At 39.7% G+C, this 20,519-nt stretch overlaps 2 protein-coding genes across 2 annotated transcripts in view; one reads left to right on the plus strand and one right to left on the minus strand.

Moving 5' to 3' along the window:
- Nucleotides 1-4,020, plus strand: part of LOC126109558 (translocator protein-like) — a 30,629-nt gene extending 26,609 nt beyond the window's left edge. Inside the window, exon 3 of the mRNA XM_049914573.1 lies at nucleotides 1,415-4,020. Coding sequence (XP_049770530.1) covers nucleotides 1,415-1,689 — 275 coding nt within the window. The 3' untranslated portion in view covers nucleotides 1,690-4,020. The remainder of the gene's footprint in view (nucleotides 1-1,414) is intronic.
- LOC126109880 (protein roadkill) overlaps nucleotides 1-20,519 on the minus strand; it is a 695,429-nt gene that overhangs the window by 370,216 nt on the left and 304,694 nt on the right. The gene's annotated exons all lie outside the window — the stretch shown is intronic.

The raw sequence follows: 20,519 nt of genomic DNA on the forward strand, positions 1-20,519 counted from the left end.
TTTAACGGTATCGGATGGAAAACTTATAATAGTGGTACAGACTACAGCACCTGCTGCCGCTGCACACTTTAGTGTGTTGTGAAGTACACAGGGTTGTTGTTATTAACGTGCCCTCGTCTCTGTACATAGCCAGACTAGCTGTGCAGCTAAATCTACAGAACGGGACTTTCGCGAGAACGTCGTGACCTCCTTCCGAGAATTGCCGTTCAAGTTCCCCCAGCATTTCTGTTACAGTTATCGACCTGTTACTATCTGAACAATAAGTCTATAAATTAGTTTGTCGTCTGTTGTCACTCTTACATAACGACGACTCCAATCACCGGAGCGATACTGTAGAGCCGGTGGCACTGCCGTGTCAAATGTGAGGCACTATCTCATCAGCCGTACGTAATGTCAGAAGTGCACGGGGAAGCGGGCGCCGGTGTGAAGTGGCGGCAGCTGCACGGGTCCGTCGCCAGGGATCGCTAACTCAGTCAGGGACCCGACGTGACTGAGACCGGGCACGCGCCACAGGCGGAGGGAGCTCGTGAAGAATCACACGAAATCAGCGGAAGGAATCACTCGTGAGTTCCAAAGTGCTGCTAGCTGGAGTGGAAGCACTACAACTGTGCTCCAGCAGCTCCTTATAAGGCCGCATATTCGTGTGGTCAGTGCTAAGCGACACTCGTGCTGGTGTAAACTGGACAGTGGAGGACAGGAAATGAGTCATTTGGAATGACGGATCGTGATTCGTCGTTCGGATATCCGGTGGAAGAGTTTGGGTTTAGTGCATGCCCGGACAATGTTACACACTATCGTGCGCAGTGTAAACACTGAAGTACGGTGGACGCGGCGTCACTGCACCGGGGAGTTTTCCACAGTTAGGGTGCAGTTCCCTGACCGCGCTTTAAGAAACTGCTAATAGGTTTTAGAGCGTCGTGTTGGCAGAAGGTGAGCTGACAGTGCAGTGCGCACAGCCGTAAAGCCGAGCCGGCGGTCTGTGGACGACGGACCGGGCTGCCCGGAGTTCCCACCTGACCGGAACGGAACGAGTCGGGAGGTCGGCGTCCGACGTTACTACCTTCTCTTTTTTCGACTCTCGAGGAACAACAGATTGCCGTTGCTCCGTTATAAAAGTGGAAGGTGGACACACCGCGTATTAATGTCCACTAATAGGAATCGAGATAGTCCCGAACGGGTAGTGTAGGTGCGTTGTACTTTCCCAGAAACTTTCCAGTAAATTCAAGTCCTCCATTTGCCTTCCCTAATGATTATTTTAAGTACTCGGCCTACTTCGTATCCCTTATATTACCTCTAAATACTAATACAATGTGACGTGCCCGAGATGTTCCACCACCGATCTATAAGCGGGACACTCTCTTATTTTATACGCATAATCTCCGACCTCTGACGACACGTGTGACCGCGTTCGCAGGCCCGGCGAGGCTGCCCCTGGTGCTGTACGGGTCGCAGCTGGTGCTCAACTGGCTGTGGGGACCCATCTTCTTCGGGGCGCGCAGCATCCCCTGGAGCCTGGTCGACATCACACTCCTGTGGGCCAACGTGGCAGCCTGCGGATACTCCTTCTACGGCATCAATGCGGTCGCCGGCTACCTCTTCGTGCCCTACTTCCTGTGGGTGACTCTGGCGACTGCCCTCAACTACCAGATCTACAAGCTCAACTGCACGGATAAAGGCAGCAAGGACTAGGCCGCCGATCCGGAGTCCCGTGGCGGATAGCCGGCTATACTGTACTGAGAAAACGTTAAAAAAATCTTGTTCTCCGCTTCCTCCTCTCGTAACTGCTCTCGCTCAATTCGATAGTATATACTTTCTTAATAGCCGGCAGTGCGGTGCTATATCTACAAACAACTTTTCACTTATTATGCTATGATTTTATGAGCCGAGCCGATCACAGATTAAATTGATGGAGCACGTCAGTGAACCCTTCCTTCAGTACTGATGGTGAAGATATATCGATACCAGTGGTGAAGATATTTCTTTCCGTAGCACTCTACCTACATTCTATTGCCTGACTTTCTCTCGGTAATCTCGTACGTGCACCTGTTAGGGAGAGTGTAACGTGCAATTCTACAATAAAGTCCACAGCAAATACTCTCTCTTTGCCACTCGTAATAACCTGCTGCTCAAAATATATATATTTATTTCATACTTTTTTATTGCAATTTCTAATACAGAACAGGAAGTAAAATCAGAGCCTAAATATCATTTTATAGTTTCCTGTTGCAAATTGGAATGACAGACAAGTAACTTTTCACTAACCAGTAAGAATCAGACCATAACTTCAGAGCACAATTGAGAGAGAGAGAGAGAGAGAGAGAGAAGAAACAATTAAGGTAACATCAGGTAGGCCCAGCTGTTAATCTTAGTGGTACTTTGTGTAACACAATACAGCTGCCACACTCCAACATACGATGTATCCCGTGAGGCTGTTACTAAGCTGAGAGTCCTTACAACAGATTGTGAAGATCATTTATATTTCCGTACGCCACATCTCGTAGTGGCCGATCCGTCGGTAATGCGCGGGCAGTTACACCTTTCTGAGAAACACGTGGACAGTAAAGTGTTAGTAAATACTGAATGAGATATCCTTTAATCACTCCGTGTTTATCCTTCTCACATGAGACGTTCTAACCTTATTCTGACCCTACATCTGCTTAAAAATTCTTACTGTGCATCATAATGTGGAGGCCTTACAAATTTAAGGAATCAGCTTACGTTTTGAACAAAAGCAGATCCAAAAACTTTTCATTCGTGTACTTGTTGATCAACTTGCTGAATATTTGTGCTGATCGAGGATTATGTAAATTTGTGCTAAACAGTGCCAACATACTGAGAGAGGTGCGACAGGAGGGCAGCAGTTCAAATCCTCATCCAAACACCCAGATATACGCTTCTTGCGGTTTCCCTAAATTACTCGTGCCTCTTTCGTGCAGTGCTGCCACTACAGCAATGCTTCGTGCCGTGTGCTGGGTACTTACCCCAGTGTGGACATAAATCTTTCTTTCCTAAAAACAAGTTGTCGGTGGTATCCACAACAGACTGATAACTACCTTGCAACTCATTCTAAATCCTACCACGAACAGTTCGGACACAGATGATGGAGACTACAGTAAACATTATTATTTGATGGTAAAGGCTGGTAGCAGGCACAACAAAACACTAGCCTTCTCACTTGTACCAATTCATAACCAAAGAATCCAGTTCTCAGAAAATGTTTTGCAATATTCTTATACCAATTGGAACAGTAATGTTCATGATTCTTAACTGTAACACCACTGAAAATATTTAGTGTATTACTTTTGCACTATTCGTATACTGATTCTAACAGTAATGTTCACGATTTTTAACTGTTAACACCACTAAAAATATTTAGTGTATTACCAATTTATCTTCTACTAGTAATGTAACAAAACAATATTTCTCAAAACTATCTGATACTTACAACAGGAAGTAAACTTTTAATCAGTCATCTCTCATATGCATAAAATACCACATACCTCACACAAATGATAGCGATATCTTAAAATTTTTGTTCTCTTGCCTTTTGTCATTCAGCAGTAAAGGGAAGAAATAATTCTCAGAATTGCTTACAGGAATTTTTAAGCTACGAGCTCTTTGTATTCTTTATTTCTTGTCTATTATTCTTGTTGTTAGCAATTTACAAAAATATTTTGATGTTTGTACAAAAAAATTGCATTTTAAATGTACAAGTAATAGTAGGATATGTCCTTATAACAATGTTATTTTCGCAATAAATTTTATTATACTGTTCTCACAAGCTATCTCATTTCATGGTGTAGTTACAAATTCAGAAGAAACTTAGCTGATGCATGTCACCAGTTTGAGATGTTCATTTTCTGATGGAGCACAGTTTCATGTAACATAAAAAAGGTAATTACAACATTTTTATTCGAGAATGTGACCAAAATCTGCACTTTTTCTGAAATGTGGAGCAGTGAATAGCTAATATTTGACTGGTGCAAACTGTGAAAAGAAATAATACTGATATTATTAGAATATTCTTGCAGTTTTCATTATTCTCTTAGACGGCCTCATTACATGGACAGATTGACTTCACACTCCATCCCTGGAAATATCATTTCTTGCAACCCTTTCCTCTCTTGCTATAGTAGGGTGTGTGTCATTTTAGAGCCAGCACCTGCAACACCTTTTTTATGTTAGTATTTGGTGCCATGTAGTAAGTAGAATGTTTCTTATGCATATTTAATTATTGGCTCATTGTGACAGATCAGTTTCTTTGTGGATATTCATGTAATTTTTGGAACATATGAACTACATTTTGTTGCAGAGATGGCACTGAGACAGAAAATATTGTTGAGAGGAATACATAGCAAATAAATAGTTTATAAGTACGATTTCAGAGGAAGTATTAACTCCAGGCAGTGCTCGACTTGTGGTAGCCAACTTTTGGCTCGTACATTCTTATCGTCTGGATACCTAACTTCTTCCACGATGTTTGAGACTGGCAGATCTCTCTTTTTTTCTGAAGAAAGCTTTCAGAGGTGCTTCTCGTCTCGCTCACTTTGGGCACCTCGCAATATTATGTCTCCACCTAGGGTTCGTGGTCGACTGATGCACTCTGGTGTAAAGGTATTGGACTAGCTCCCATGTAGTGTGAAGCAAGAGTTTGGGACTCCCAGTTCAAAAGGAATTTAAAAAAGACATTACACCATTTGATCTGCAAATGATCTAGTTGTATAGACTGAAAATTGTAGTTAGCTGCTTGACTAATAATAGTGACCTTTACAGGTGCAGATTATTTTTTTTTTTTTTTAGTAGAATGGAAGTCCAGTAAAATAAATAATAAGTTACCGTTGCATCTTCAGTTCTAAGTTACCAGGTGACATTTAGCTGGTGAGAGTACCAGCAGTATTAAGCAGTGTAGTGGTAGGTGGTTAATACCATGTTTCTGAGAGTTGCTACTTCTTTGTAATTGTATAACTTGACTCATTCCACATCCACGAAGATTCTCCTCAACAAAACACAATGAACAATGCCACCTTTACATTAAGCTAGCTGGGCAAAGCTACATTACACTCTCTTTCCCTTAACTTCTTTTTCGTTGCCCTGCCAGCTCACAGGTTTACCATGTGCAACCTAGAATTACTCCTGCTTTAAGAGCTTTTTGCCCTCAGTTTCCACTTTTCATATTGACAGTTGATTCTGTGAACACAGTACGTCACTCCAATGCCCTTTGCCTTCCACGTGTAATTTTTATTCTGTAGGGATACTGAGTGTCTTTCAGTAATTCCTACCTCCCTCTTACATACTCTATAAATTACGCCAGTCAGCATAATATATGTATTTATTTACTTATTTATCCACGGAGAATGTGAATTGTGTTGATGGATGTTTTGCATACACAATTGTACACATTACAGGCACATAAATATACACAACTACAGACACATAATAGATACATACTACTATGTTACAAGTTTGTACAGCACATTTCACTGTTCTATTGGATGTATAGTAAATGTCTCCTAATCGTAGCAGTAATCATTAGTATAATTACACGTCATTTCAGGAAATCCATGACACTATAAAAACACTTTTCTAAGAGATAATTTTTAGGCTATGCCTGATGGCACGTACGTCACTACTGCCTTTGATCACTCGTGGAAGTTTGTCGTATATGTAGCACACTGTCTTGGGTTTTCATCTTGGTTTTCCTACTGAAATGTAAGCAGTAGCTAGATCTGGTTCCACATTTGTACAAAGACCTGTCAGTTGCGAACTGATCGACGTCTTTCCTTATGTGGATCACTGTTTCTAAAATGTACTCCCACGGGTCAGTCCACATTCCTACAACTCAGTGTGGTGTGTGCTCTTGCTACTTTTCGTTGTAATACGCAGTCTCTCTTGCTATCTTAAAGATTGTATATTCTGCTCGTGTGTTCTCCATAAGGTTAACCCATAACTAAGTACAGAACAGACATATTCAGAATATATTGCTCTAGTCCAGTGCACGAGCCACTAAAAACTGAAGTTACACCGAGCTGAAGAGAGGAGGTGTGCCTGTAAAATAAGGTCTCCACACAGAAGACACTGGCAACGATGTTACATTGATGGAAATGCTGACCTTTCAGCTATTTTTCGACACGACGCATATTTGCACACTGTGGAATTTTTCGAACACCCTCGCCACAGAACGCAGGTAGTGCTCGACCTCATTTTTCAACTCGTCGTCAGTATGGGAGTGCTTTCCACCCGTGTGCGACTTCAACTCGGGAAACAGATCAAAATCAGTCGGTGCTAATCTGGGCTGTAAGGGGGACGGCTGAAGATTTCCCGTCCAAATTGGGCCAGGTCACGGGCAGTACGAGGAAGAGTGTAGACACGGTGAAAACACACTCATAAGGCATAACAGTAGTGAGCAGCATTCGTTGTTCTGCAGGTAGGCATATTTATTTATTTATTTATTCCATGTTATCTGATGGTACACAGTGTGTGACAGATGTCGGAAAATACCAGTTAACAGTGTTAACGTACATTAATATATAGTATCCTAATGTATTATATTGCAGAGGTTGGTTAAGTTTACGTCACTCCACTGCTCAATGTTTTCAATTTAACATAAATAGCAAGATTATTGTTCTAGGTATTCATTTACAGAGTAAAAACAGTGACACAACAAATGTGACTTCACGGCTTTGCCAAATTTTATGTTGTCTTCGCTGGACTTAATACTAGTGGGAAGATTGTTGAACAGTTGGAGGCCCGTGTGGTAAGCTCCCTTTTTACACAGTTGAGTGTTTGTACGTAAAACATGCAGATTTGAGTTTTTACTGGTGTCGTGTTCATGTATTTCATTATTTTTTACGACTCTGGAGTCAGTTGGCACTATGTGGTTTCTGAAAAATTTTAGAGTCTCGAGAATGTATAGGTGAGGCAGTGTAAGGATTTCCAACTTTCTGAAGATGGGTTTGCAGGAGCCCCTGGGTTTGCTCCCAGTAATAATCCTCATTGCTCTCTTCTGGATTTTGAATGTGCTCAGAACAGTTGGAGAATTTCCCCAGAATATCACACCATATTTTAGGTGGGCTCGTATGTAAGCGTAGTACGTGCCGGTTAATGTTTTCAGGCGAGCACATGATTTCAGTACACTCAGTGCATAACAGCAAGTACGAATTCTGGCATTTACCTTTCCTGTACGTATATTCCATTTCTGGTTATCTTGAACCCACAGAACCAGGAATTTGAAAACAGTGTTAGTATCTATTGGCTGGTTATTTACAGTGACAAGTGGCTGGGAGGAATTTGCATTTGGTGTTGTGTGAAAGTTCATGGAAGTTGTCTTTTTGGTGTTGATAGTTAATCTGCTGATTTTAACCCAGATGCTGAGTTGTTCAGTGGCCAAGTTCACAGCTTTTTGCATAACCTCTGTATTCTCCCCTTTGCAGAGTATAGTTGTAGCAAATATTATTGATTTGTGTGCACCTACATTCAGGCTCAAGTCATTAATACACAGGAGGAAAAGTTGAGGTCCCAATACTGAGCCCTGTGGTACACCTTGCTTAACAGTTTTATTACTCGATAGGATTTCGGTTATTGAGTTGGTTTGTCTATTAGTGTATTTCATGCTGACTCTCTGCATCTGGTCAGTTAGGAATGAAGCAATCCAATTGTTTGCATTTCCTCTGATACCATAGTGTTCCATTTTTTACAGCAATATTTTGTGGTCAACAGTGTCAAAGGCGTTTGACAGATCCAGAAATATGCCTGCTATGAGTTGTTTTTTCACCTAACGTATTTAATAGCGTATTTATGCAATTGTATACTGCAGTTTCAGTAGATTTCTTGTGTATGAATCCATGTTGAGCTAAACTTAGTAAAGTTTTTTTTCCCCAATGAAGTCCATCAGTTTTTGTACATTATTTTTTCAAAAACTTTAGAAAAGCAGGATGAGATTGAGATAGGCCTGTAGTTATTCATATCTCTATTATCACCTTTTTTAAAGACAGGAATTACTTTAGAAAGTTTCAGAGCTTCCGCGAAAGTACTTGCCTGGGAAGAACAGTCACAGAGGTGAGTTAATGGTTCAGCAATTGAGTGTACACAATTTTTCACGACAGCTGCTGGGATACCATCAACTCCAGCTGAATATGAGTTTTTTAACTCTGAGGGCTTTTGCAACATCTTTTTCAGTGACTTTGGTAATGAAAATTGACTCTGCACATGTGTGAGATTTTCAGTTTGCTGGTTGGTAGTTTGTGTAAGGATTATTTTTGACCAATTTTTCAGCTATGCTCGTAAAGAATTTGTTGAAAGAGTTCACCACAACTTCAGGATTAGATATAGATTCATTGTTGAGTTTGATTTCTATGTTCGTGTGTGTAGCTTTGATTTCCCCTCTTTTCCTTTTTATAATATTCCACATTGCTTTTACTTTATTGCTGGATTTGTCAATGTACTAATCATTTTGTATCCTTTTTTCCTGTCTTATCACTCTTCTTAGGATTCATGTGTAGTTTTTATAGTATTCTGTTAGTTGGGGGAGTTACTACTTTGTTTACATAACATGTGGAGTTTTCTCTTATATTTGCAAGAGATTGTTATAGCTGGTGTAATCCACATCTTGTTTCTCTTATTATTATTTATTCTTATTGGTTTTTGCGGAAAAGCCTCTTCAAAGTGGTGGATCATTTGAGTCAAGAAATATGCTGAATTTCATGTTGACATCGTTGGCTGTGTACATCTCTGTCCACTTTTCTTTACTACGGAGGGCATTTAGCTTGTTCAGGTTATCTTGAGTGAAAAACCCCGTTAAAGTTTGAGGTGGAACTGTGTTTGAGTTATTTTGCTAACATCGAACTTTAGAATGACAGCTTGGTGGTCGCTGAATGCTGCATTGTATACTTCTAGTGTTGGGTTAAGTTTATTTCTATTTGCAAAAATTTGATCTAGAGCTGTCTTGGATGTGGGTGCTATTCTAGTGGGTTCGTTTACGAGGCCACACAGATTATTAGTTTTTGCAATGTTAATCAATGTCTCCCTGTTTCTGTTGTGGGTGAGAAAGTCTATATTAAAGTCACCACATATGATAACATCCTGTTTCCTCTGACTTATTTTGGATAGAAACACGACCATTTGTAACAGAAAATCATTAATACTACTGGAGGGGGGATGGTAAATTGTAGCTACAATTAGATTTAGATCCGTAAGCTTTATGGCTGCAGATCCAAAGATCTTGTCTGTTCCTATTTCCTTTAGTGTAGGAAGTGGGCTATATTCATTGTGTTGTTTTATGAAGATGGCAACCCCACCATGTCCATCATTTGATCTGGAGTAGTGTTCACACAATTTGAAATTTGGTAGTGAGATTAACTTAACTACTCACACAACAATACAACTGGCCATCACAACACACTGGCCATCACTTCGCTGACAGACAATGTTTGTTAAAGTGTCGCCGGTTTGGTGAATTCAAATACCACCTCTGATGAAACTTTTTCTTCGTTTCACGTGTCGTGTGACGTACCCACGTTTTGTCGCCACTGACAACTGAATCCGACAATTCCTCATCTGGTTCTGCACAGTGCTCCAGGGATTCGTGCCCGCTTCGACAAGTCGCCATTTACGGTCTACGATTAGCATTCTGGGGACCAATTTCTCACACACGTCGGGTAACACGAATATTCAGTCAAAATCTTGTCAGTCGTACTCTTACCGACTTCAGGGATCTGTCTGCACAGCTCACAAACTGTCACACGCCGAACTTTGAGCATTTCTTTCTCCACTTTCGCAATTGTTTCGATCGAAACTGAAGGCTCACTTTTCATCACAGACGTCTGTACGTCCATACTCGAACTATCTGACCCATTTTCACACGTTTCTGACATCCGTGCACTTTCGCCCACAAACTTCGTGTAACTGAAGACAAATGTGAATGGGGGTAGTGATCCTCGGCACTCTAAAAATGGAGCCCAGCATGCAACTTGCACCTGGCAGAAGAAGGAAGGGGAACCTCCGTGTGAATGGCTGCCCAGTCGAGGCTGAGCGTCGGATTGGTGGGGGGGGGGGGGGGGGAGGGGGTTGACCCAAGGTACACACCATTGTTGCCAGACCTCGTGTAAAAGTGTTCCTCGTGGCTCCACCACCTTAGGATACCTTATTTTATGGACACACCTTGTATTTACTACCCAAGGACTGTAATATGTTCAGTCCACTTTAGTTGTGAATGAACATGCATCCCTAGAAATTTCTGGGTGCTCATCTTTCACTTTTAGAGAATTACCATCTTGTTTTCTGCTTATGTAGCAACTAATACAACCTTCGTCATGTGTCGTTAATTTGATGTTTTCTATCCATCTACATACATATTTCTTCAACTCTGTCCCTAAGTACACTGGGTGTCTCATATATTGTGTGAAAATCACACACACCTCTGTCTCTCAGTGTGGGTGCACACGCGCACCTGCGTGCCTCTGACGATGACTCAGTGCTTCTGCTTTTTGGTGAGTGTTTAGAATGTTACTTTCGGCAGCAAACAGTAAGCTACTGCTTCACCGTGTGTGACACTCTGGGTAAAATAACTGACATGTACTGGGCCCAGCACACTTCCTTGATGGACTCGAATATTAATCTATTCTGGGTCATGAACGAGTTTTATGGTCCGACTGAGCTCTGTTTGAGGTCTGCGTGTCCACCTACCGCACTCTGTTTTCACGTATGAATGGAATCATTAATTTGATACCACCATTATTCCTAATGCAGCTGGTTTATTTTGCACTGTTTCGTGATCTAATTGTGTCGAAAGCCGTGGCGAGGTCAAGAAAAGTGCCTGTACGTCATCTCCTTTGCCTGATGCTTCTAGAATAGTATTTGTAAACTGAGCTATGGTTGGTCCTCTGCTCATACCAGACTTGAAACCAAACTGTTCTTTACACAGAAGATTGTTCTTTGTCAAGTACCCCGTGAGTCTGGGTTTCGTTATGGTTTCTACTAGTTTTGAAAACAATTGGAGATGGACCTGTAACTTTCTATATTTTTCCTGACTTCCGTTCTTATGTGGATGCAAGAATTTGCATACTTAAATGTCTCTGGGAAATAACCTGTGGTGAAAGATTCATTCGTGATGTGCACTAGAGGGTATTTAATACCGTATATACAACCCTTCAGCAAGAACCCACACTCTCGATCTATACCTGCTGACAGTTTATTTCTTTTAGGTTAGAGACACTGTCGCTCAGTTCTTGTGTATTGGTGGATCGCAGCATCTTGCTACTTATAATACTTTTCTATACATCTTTTTGTAAGTACGGTAGAAATTTACTAATGCAGGATAATTTTTGTCATATTGTATATGGTACACCTTGTTGGGGATTACAGGGCTGTCAAACAGATTGTGCAGTATTTCACCCAAAGTTTTAAATCTTGTTTTTAAGAAACCATTCATTCAGGAGGGTGATATAAACAAACCATCATACAGAGTCCTGTATGGAGGTCACAGCAGTAAGCAGCCCTGGCATAAGAACCAACTGAAAGAGTTTGAAACAAATAATCCCAATTAGGTATGGCAGGGAGAGCTCTGTGGCTTTGGCACCTTACTTAGCTCACCTTTATCACAAATTTCTCACGCAGAGCAAAGCCACAAGTAACTGGAAAAATGTGCAAGTGACTACTATGTATAAGAAGGATAAAAGGATTGAGTCACAAAATCACAGACCAGTATCCTTAACATTCGTCTGCTACAGAATTCTCGAACATATTTTCAGTCGGAATATAATAAGTCCGCATATTACACGGATTTAGACGGTATAGGTCGTACAAAAATCAGCTCACCCTGTTCTGACACGAATCCGACGAACCACGGACGAACGCCAAGAGGCGGGGTCTATATTCCTAGATTTCCAGAAAGCATTAATGTGCCCCATTGCAGACTATTAATAAAGGCACAGGAATAAAGAATAGGTTCCCAGATATGTGAGCGGCTTAAAGACTCCTTAAATACTAGAACTCAGTACGTCGTCCTCAGTGGCGAGTATTCGCCAGAGACGAGGGTGTCATCAGGAGTGTCCCAGGGAAGTGTGATAGGACTGCCCTTATTCCCTGTATACACAAATGATTTGACACGCAGTGTGAGAGGCAGTATACAGCTGTTCGCCGATGATGCTGGGAAGGAGTCACTGTCGAGGTACTGTAGGAGGATACAAGATGAGTTAGTCAAAATTTCTATTTGGTGTGATGAATGGCAGTGTGCTCTAAAAAAAGTTGTATGTTAATGCAGATGAGTATGAAAAACAATACCATAATGTCTGAATACAGTATCAGTAGTAGTAGTAGTTGTTGTTGTTGTTGTAGCGGTTCACACAGTCACACCTGGGCGCAATGTTCCAAAGCGATATGAAATGGAACGAGCGTGTGAGGATTGTGCTAGGGAAGGTGAATGGTTGGTCGACTTCAGTTTATTGGGAGAACTTTGGCAAAGTGTAGTCCATCTGTAAAGCAGACTGCATATAGTACTCTAGAGCGACCCTCTCTTGAGTACTGGGGATCCCACCAGGTCGGATTAAAGGAAGACACGGAAGCAATTCACACAGTTACCGGAATGTTCAGTCAGCACGCGAGTATTACAGAGGTACTTTGCTAAGTCGATCCCTGGAGGGAAGACAACATTCATTTCGTGGAGAACTACTGAGAAAATTTTGAGGAACAGCATTTGACGCTCACCGCAGAACAATTCTACTGTCGTGTATGTACAATTTGTGGAGGCTCGCAAAGATAAGATAAGTGAAATTGGGGCTCATACGGAGGCATATCGGCAATTTTTTTCCCTAATTCTATTTGTGAGTGGAATAGGGAAGGAAATGGCTAGTTAGAGGTACAATGTACCCTCTGCTACACAGCACATAGTGGCTTGTGGAGTACGTATGTAGATGTAGATCTGTTCCCACTCCCTTTGAAAAAGTGTCCCACATCTTGTTTAGGTATAGTTGTCCTATCTGGCAACTTACAGATACTGTTACTTCAGTTTTTGAGCTAGGAATTGTGGGTCAATACTCTACTGAGAACGACTTTCTCAAAATATTAAGGAAATGGGTTATTATTTCCTTAAAACAATCCCAGAGGCACAACAAAATGCCTCTTTTTAGAAATACAATGTCTTCTCTAAACTCTTTTGGAGATTATTATTATTATTATTTTAATCAGTCTTCATCTGTGTCTACTAGATTATAACATACATTTACATTTCACTTTCTGTTATTGGATCCAGCGCTTCTGATTACTGTAGCAAAATAGTCGGTCAGCTTTACAGCTAATAATTCGAATTTCTCATCATTTCTGTCACAATTAATGTCTAGGAATTAATTTCTTAATTTTATCTTATTTATAAATGATCCATGTTACACTTTGCTGTATTCTCAGAGAGTTTTGTTTGTTAGGTTTTTTAGACAACAGAATGGAGGAATTTAAAGCACTGGTGGTAATGGCGTCAGCTCTTCCTTATAGTCTGACCTGTGAATTAGAAATAGTGCTACCTCATTTCTTTCCACTTTCCAATTTTCCCTCTTTCCTCCCTGAAGAAGAAACTAACAGTTGCAGAAGCTAGCAACAGTTTTCTACCTTTTGAGTTTCTATCGGCTGTACTCGGAATTTCCCACCCTGAAGGTACGTATAGACAATTTCCTCCACTTGCCAACACAAGAGGAAGTATTGCACTGTGGAAAATTCTCGGCAATATTGAGGAGAGATCAGTCTAGTTATTTTGCACATTCCCAAGATTGTATTAGTGACAACTCGCAACCGTGTGAGATGTGTCACTCGATTCGCAAATAAGACACATTTTCTCTGTGAAAACACGGCTACATACTGTCCTTTTACACAAGTGGATTTTTTTGTTTTGTTTTAATCTTAATCCACAACCAAAATTTGATTAACTCAATTACACACATACTATCTACTCAGATTCATTTATGGAGTAGTTACTCAGTAGAAATGATTTCATTTGTTTTTAAAACTTTCATTATATCCCAGTATCCCTATTCACAAGAGCCATTGGTGAAGTATTGTTATGGCTGCATATTTTGTTCCATTCTGTGCACCCTCCCTCCCTCCCTCCGCCACACACCGTCAGGTGGCTTGCGGAGTATGGATGTAGATGTAGATGTAGTAAGGTAAGTTGTGGATAGTGAAAGTTATTTTTATTCCTTGTCTTACAATTATGACTTTTTTTTTTAAATTGTGCCTGTTTCTTCACAACAATCTTCATAAGAGAGCAAGTGGTACGCCTAGGTTTTTAAACAGTTGCAAACATGAAGTTCAAAGATGGACACCATGTTTTGATGAAATGAATATTCTAATCCGCTCCTCACCAAAATCGGAAATTACATGTAGAAATCGAACGTTTGAGAAGACACGGTACGTAATATGTTAATTCCGTTTAATGTCCCGACATATACAAATGCAGGAATTTTGATAGAACTTGTACGGCAAGTCTCATTTGCTAACTGCTCAACTACAGGGGTGGACAGACTACTGCATTAGTTCACTAGACTATTTTATTCTGAAATAAATGGAAACCTATTTGAGTGTGCAGCCGTCTCCTGTGATGTCTTATTTTTAGTTTGAGCACAGGGTACAGAAATACATTTAACTGTCCCACATCATTTGTTTTCACTGCCACTCACCCACAGTGACTTGCATGTAACAGCACAGCCACAGCAGAGTGCCCATGACACACGTAGGCTACTCTAGGTCTCGTGCAAGTATATGAAGGCAGACCAAATTGCAAAATCAGGTGACTCTACCTAATTCTTATATTATATAGATGATCTTTTAAATGAATTGAGAGGCAGGTCAAAATGCACAATAGTTCTTGGGTGACTTTAACATTAATTTTAACAAAAGTAATAAGAACAAGGTACAATTATTAAATCTGTTTATCACATACAACATGCAGCCTACAGTGCAGGACATTACCAGAAATGGGGATGGGTCTGAAACAACACATTATCAGATATTTACCAATAAACAAAGCTGTGAGTAACAATGTTTAAGTAACAGATACAGGCCATGTTGTTGTTGTTGTTGTGGTCTTCAGTCCTGAGACTGGTTTGATGCAGCTCTCCATGCTACTCTATCCTGTGCAAGCTTCTTCATCTCCCAGTACCTACTGCAGCCCACATCCTTCTGAATCTGCTTAGTGTATTCATCTCTTGGTCTCCCTCTACGATTTTTACCCTCCACGCTGCCCTCCAATACTAAATTGGTGATCCCTCGATGTCTCAGAACATGTCCTACCAATCGATCCCTTCTTCTAGTCAAGTTGTGCGACAAGCTCCTCTTCTCCCCAATTCTATTCAATACCTCCTCATTAGTTATGTGATCTACCCATCTAATCTTCAACATTCTTCTGTAGCCCCACATTTCAAAAGCTTCTATTCTCTTCTTGTCTAAGCTATTTATCGTCCACATTTCACTTCCATACATGACTACACTCCATACTTTCTGGCCATATGGCTTTAAAAATGATGATAAGGAATGTGAACAATAAGACAGCCACTGAAAAATATGTACAAAGAAGACTTATTAATGCAAACAACATAAGGGTATTTAATAGTATGCTAAAAAGGGTGCAGTGGGGCATAGAATAAACAGATGATGCAGACAGAGAAGACAAACACGTGGGTGACACAAGGGATTAAAAAATCAGCAACCACCCTTAGAAACCTAAGCAAACATGCTAAAATAAATACAACAATAAAACCATATTATAGGAAATATAGAAGGGTCCATAGGAAAGTTTTACAGGCAGCAAAAAGGCTAAGCAACGATTCATACATTAATAAGGGAAGCAATAAATCAAAATTGATTTGGAAGGTTATAAACGATAACATAGGAAAATGCAAAACCAAGACCCACAATTTCAAAATTAAAAGTGAGGGTAAAGTGGTAGATGCTCAACAGGTAGTCAATATATTCAATGAACATTATGTGAACATAGCACCGAACCTAATTAGTTAGTTAGTTGGTTGAATTTTTCATTGATCAATAGCACGGAAAAACCGTTATGATGTGGAACGTGTCACATGCACAAGAAATGCGCACAGGAAACAAGTCTTTTTTTCACATTATAGTGTTATACCTAAATATTTCTATTATCTATCCCATTCCCTTAAATGGCACAGAATGCATATATTATATCTCCAGATTTATTTACTCATATTCAAGAATTCATGACAATGGACTCGCACTCGGGAGGATAATGGTTCAATCCCGCGTCCGGCCATCCTGATTCAGGTTTTCCGTGATTTCCCTAAATCGCTCCAGGCAAATTCCGGGATAGTTCCTTTCAAAGGGCAAGGCCAACTTTCTTCCCTAATGCGATGAGACCGATGACCTCGCTGTCTGGTCTCCTTCCCTAAAACAACCCAACCCAACCCATCCATGGTATAGAAGGACTTGTCAAGGAGGTATGATTTCAATTTGTTTTTGAAACTATTACTGCTGTCTGTCAGACATTTTATTTCATCTGGTAATCAACAGCATATTTTAACTCTTTCTGTGCCAAAGATAGGTTAAGTAAAGGATAGTATAGGTCTTTCTTTTTTATGGTATTGCAATCATGAATGTCGCTGTGAAGCAGTTGTAAGAATTCCTAATCTTTTAAACAGATGCCTACAAGATGTGCGACTATGAACCCCACACATTATTCTAACTATTTTCTTTTGAGGAATGAATACCTTCTGCCTAAGTGTTGAGTTGCCTCAGAGTATTATTCCATATGACATCAGGGAGTGGAAGTATGCAAAGTACGTTAACTAACTAATTTCTACATCCTCAAAACTGGCAATTATTCTGATTGCAAAAGTTGCTGAACCTAGTAATTCAAACAACAAAAACATAAAAGTACCAACTTATGAAAAGATAATGTTTCTGTACTCAGTAACAGAATATGAAGTTTCAAACGCTATTAATAAACTAAAAAATAAAATGTCTTGTGGTATTGACGGAATTCCAGACAAGGTAATCAAACGTAGTTCCACCAGTATAGATACTCACCTAACTGACATTATTAATACTTCTTTCAGAACAGGGGTGTTCACATCAAAACTAAAACTCTCCATAATAAAGCCACTTCACAAAAAGGATAGTACAGCTGACATAACTAATTATAGACCAGTGTCATTATTGTCAGGTTTCTCTAAAGTAATTGAAAGAGTAATGTATGAAAGGCTAGCTGACTTCCTGAATAAAAATAAAATACTGACTAATGCTCAAAATGGGTTAAGAAAGAACAGATCCACAGGAACGGCAGTCTTACAATTCATGAAAATCGTTCTAAATGCCGTGGACAAGAACGAATTAAGCTGCAGGATATTCCTTGATTTATCTAAAGCGTTTGATTTAATCTGCCATGACTTATTGCTTATGAAATTAGAATTTTATGGAGTCCGGGGACTTGCTTTCAAATGGTTCAAGTCTTATCTCTCTGATAGACAACAGAAGGTACAAATATGTCATGGAGGCAAAGCGTATCTTTCAGATTTCAAAAAAACAAGCTATGGAGTGCCCCAAGGTGTTAGGCCCTCTGTTGTTCTTGGTGTACATAAACGATTTGCCAAACCATCTGACAGTTGCAGAAACGGTGATGTTAGGTGATGACATCAGCATTTTTATAAAATGGTTGTTGTTGTTGTTGTTGTTGTGGTCTTCAGTCCTGAGACTGGTTTGATGCAGCTCTCCATGCTACTCTATCCTGTGCAAGCTTCTTCATCTCCCAGTACTCGCTGCAACCTACATCCTTCTGAATCTGCTTAGTGTATTCATCTCTTGGTCTCCCTCTATGATTTTTACCCTCCATGCTGCCCTCCAATGCTAAATTTGTGATCCCTTGATGCCTCAGAACATGTCCTACCAACCGGTCCCTTCTTTTTGTCAAGTTGTGCGACAAGCTCCTCTTCTCCCCAATTCTATTCAATACCTCCTCATTAGTTATGTGATCCACCCATCTAATCTTCAGCATTCTTCTGTAGCACCACATTTCGAAAGCTTCTATTCTCTTCTTGTCCAAACTATTTATCGTCCATGTTTCACTTCCATACATGGCTACACTCCATACAAATACTTTCAGAAACAACTTCCTGGCACTTAAATCTATACTTGATGTTAACAAATTTCTCTTCTTCAGAAACGCTTGCCTTGCCATTGCCAGTCTACATTTTATATCCTCTCTACTTCGACCATCATGTTATTTTGCTCCCCAAATAGCAAAACTCCTTTACTACTTTAAGTGTCTCATTTCCTAATGTAATTCCCTCAGCATGACCCGACTTAATTCGACTACATTCCATTATCCTCATTTTGCTTTTGTTGATGTTCATCTTATATCCTCCCGTCAAGACACAGTACATTCCGTTCAACTGCTGTTCCAAGTCCTTTGATGCCTCTGACAGAATTACAATGTCATCGGCGAACCTTAAAGTTTTTATTTCTTCTCCATGGATTTTAATACCTACTCCAAATTTTTCTCTTGTTTCCTTTACTGCTTGCTCAATATACAGATTGAATAACATCGGGGAGAGGCTACAACCCTGTCTCATTCCCTTCCCAACCGCTGCTTCCTTTCATGCCCCTCGATTCTTATAACTGCCATCTGGTTTTTGTACAAATTGTAAATAGCCTTTTGCTCCCTGTTTTTCACCCCCGCCACCTTCAGAATTTGAAAGAGAGTATTCCAGTCAACATTGTCAAAAGCTTTCTCCAAGTCTACAAATGCTATTAACGTAGGTTTGCTTTCCTTAATCTAGTTTCAAAGATAAGTCGTAGTGTACACTGAGGATAATCTACAGCAGTGTCTCTAGGACAATAAATGAGACAGGAAAATGGTCAAGCGATAATTTATGAGTGAGGATAAAACAGCTTTTATGAATTTCACTAATATTAAAAATAAAGCTAGAAGAAGAGTGAAAGCTGAGTTAGGGAACTATGTTATTGCACAAGCTCCATACACACAATTCCTCGGTATATGGGTGGATGAGCACTTCAGATCGGAAAAGCATCTAGAAGTTTTGAGTAAAAAATTAAGTAAATGCTGCTGTGTGCTAAGAATGCTTCGAGAACGTTGCAATACTGAATCATTGCGGTGTACATATTATGCTTACATGAACAGTTTGCTTAGATATGGTGTGATCTGCGGAAATACAGGTATGGTAAAACAAGCTTTCAAACTTCAAAAAGGGCTATTAGAATAATGAAAGGGGTTTCCTGCAGAATGTCATGCAGGGAAATATTTAAAGAACTTAAAATAATGGCTCTTCCTAGATTATACATCTATGAATGTGTGTGCTTTCTGAAAACTCGCCACGAATTTTCAACATTATTTAATCAGGTTCATGCCCATGAAACAAGGAACAGGGATGATTTTCACAGACACACCCACAAAGGAGCACTCTACCAAAAAAAGGTGTAAACTACCAGCCCAAAATACTTTTAGTGCATTGTTTTCTAGAAAATTAAAGAATTTCATAAATTCAAGGTAGATCATAAAAAATTTTTATTCACACATAGTTTGTGTAACATTGAAGAATATTTGAATATGGAAAAGTAATATTATTTATATATACTAATATAAAATGTTTATTATCCAAGTTTTTGAAACAAATTAAATATAAGAAACTATATTGTAATTGACTACATCCATACCATATATATTGTTAACAGATGAATAGGAACATTGATTGAATCCTACGCAGGGAGCCAATCAAGTCCAACAGGGTGTCAAGTTCAGATTTTGAAAAATTCGGCGTCCTTTACTTCGTCTCCATGGCACAGTCACACTACCCGCATAATGTAAATAATCCAAAAGGGGCGCGCAAGACAGACCAAGGCGTTTACAGTAAACATTTTTTTAAAATTTTTATTGGCTTCTAGCATACAAACTTTTCAGCCATCATAAATAAATATACTGGCACATTAGTCCAGTCAAATAGTAGATATACCTTGCAAAAGGTGGGGTACAAGATTTTATTTTTTCAACTCGTTCATATGGTTGGAAATATTAGAAAACCGAGTTTTTCCAACAAAATTTCGCTTGGGAAAACTTTCTGCAGTCAAAAAACTTGGAAAATTTCGGCCTTTTTTCAGTTTTTTCAAAATATCTGTTTTTTTGCTCCTATCGCTTTAACGTCTATTTTCTTTTTTAAAGAGCACAAAATTCTCTACAAATTTCATTCTTGCCATATTTTTCTACTCCCAATATGTAAGGCGCTACAGCGCCTCAAAAAATACCAATTTTTCAAATTTTGAGCATAGTGGCAAGGTACCTTAGTTTTGAACACTATTTTTTCAGTTTCTGTTTGTGTAGTATAAACATATTACTCATCATGTTATATGTTGGAATTTACCACCTCACTTTCAGGTATTCAATTTCTCTCATGAGGATTGCTGGGCACCCAACTATTGTGATTCTTACATCACTACCTGAAGTTCACTATGGACCACCTCAGCCCCGGTATTTGTAAAACTATAAATATAAAAATACATCATTA

This window comes from Schistocerca cancellata, chromosome 12, assembly GCF_023864275.1.
Source record: "Schistocerca cancellata isolate TAMUIC-IGC-003103 chromosome 12, iqSchCanc2.1, whole genome shotgun sequence".
Classification (NCBI taxonomy): Eukaryota; Metazoa; Arthropoda; class Insecta; order Orthoptera; family Acrididae; genus Schistocerca; species Schistocerca cancellata.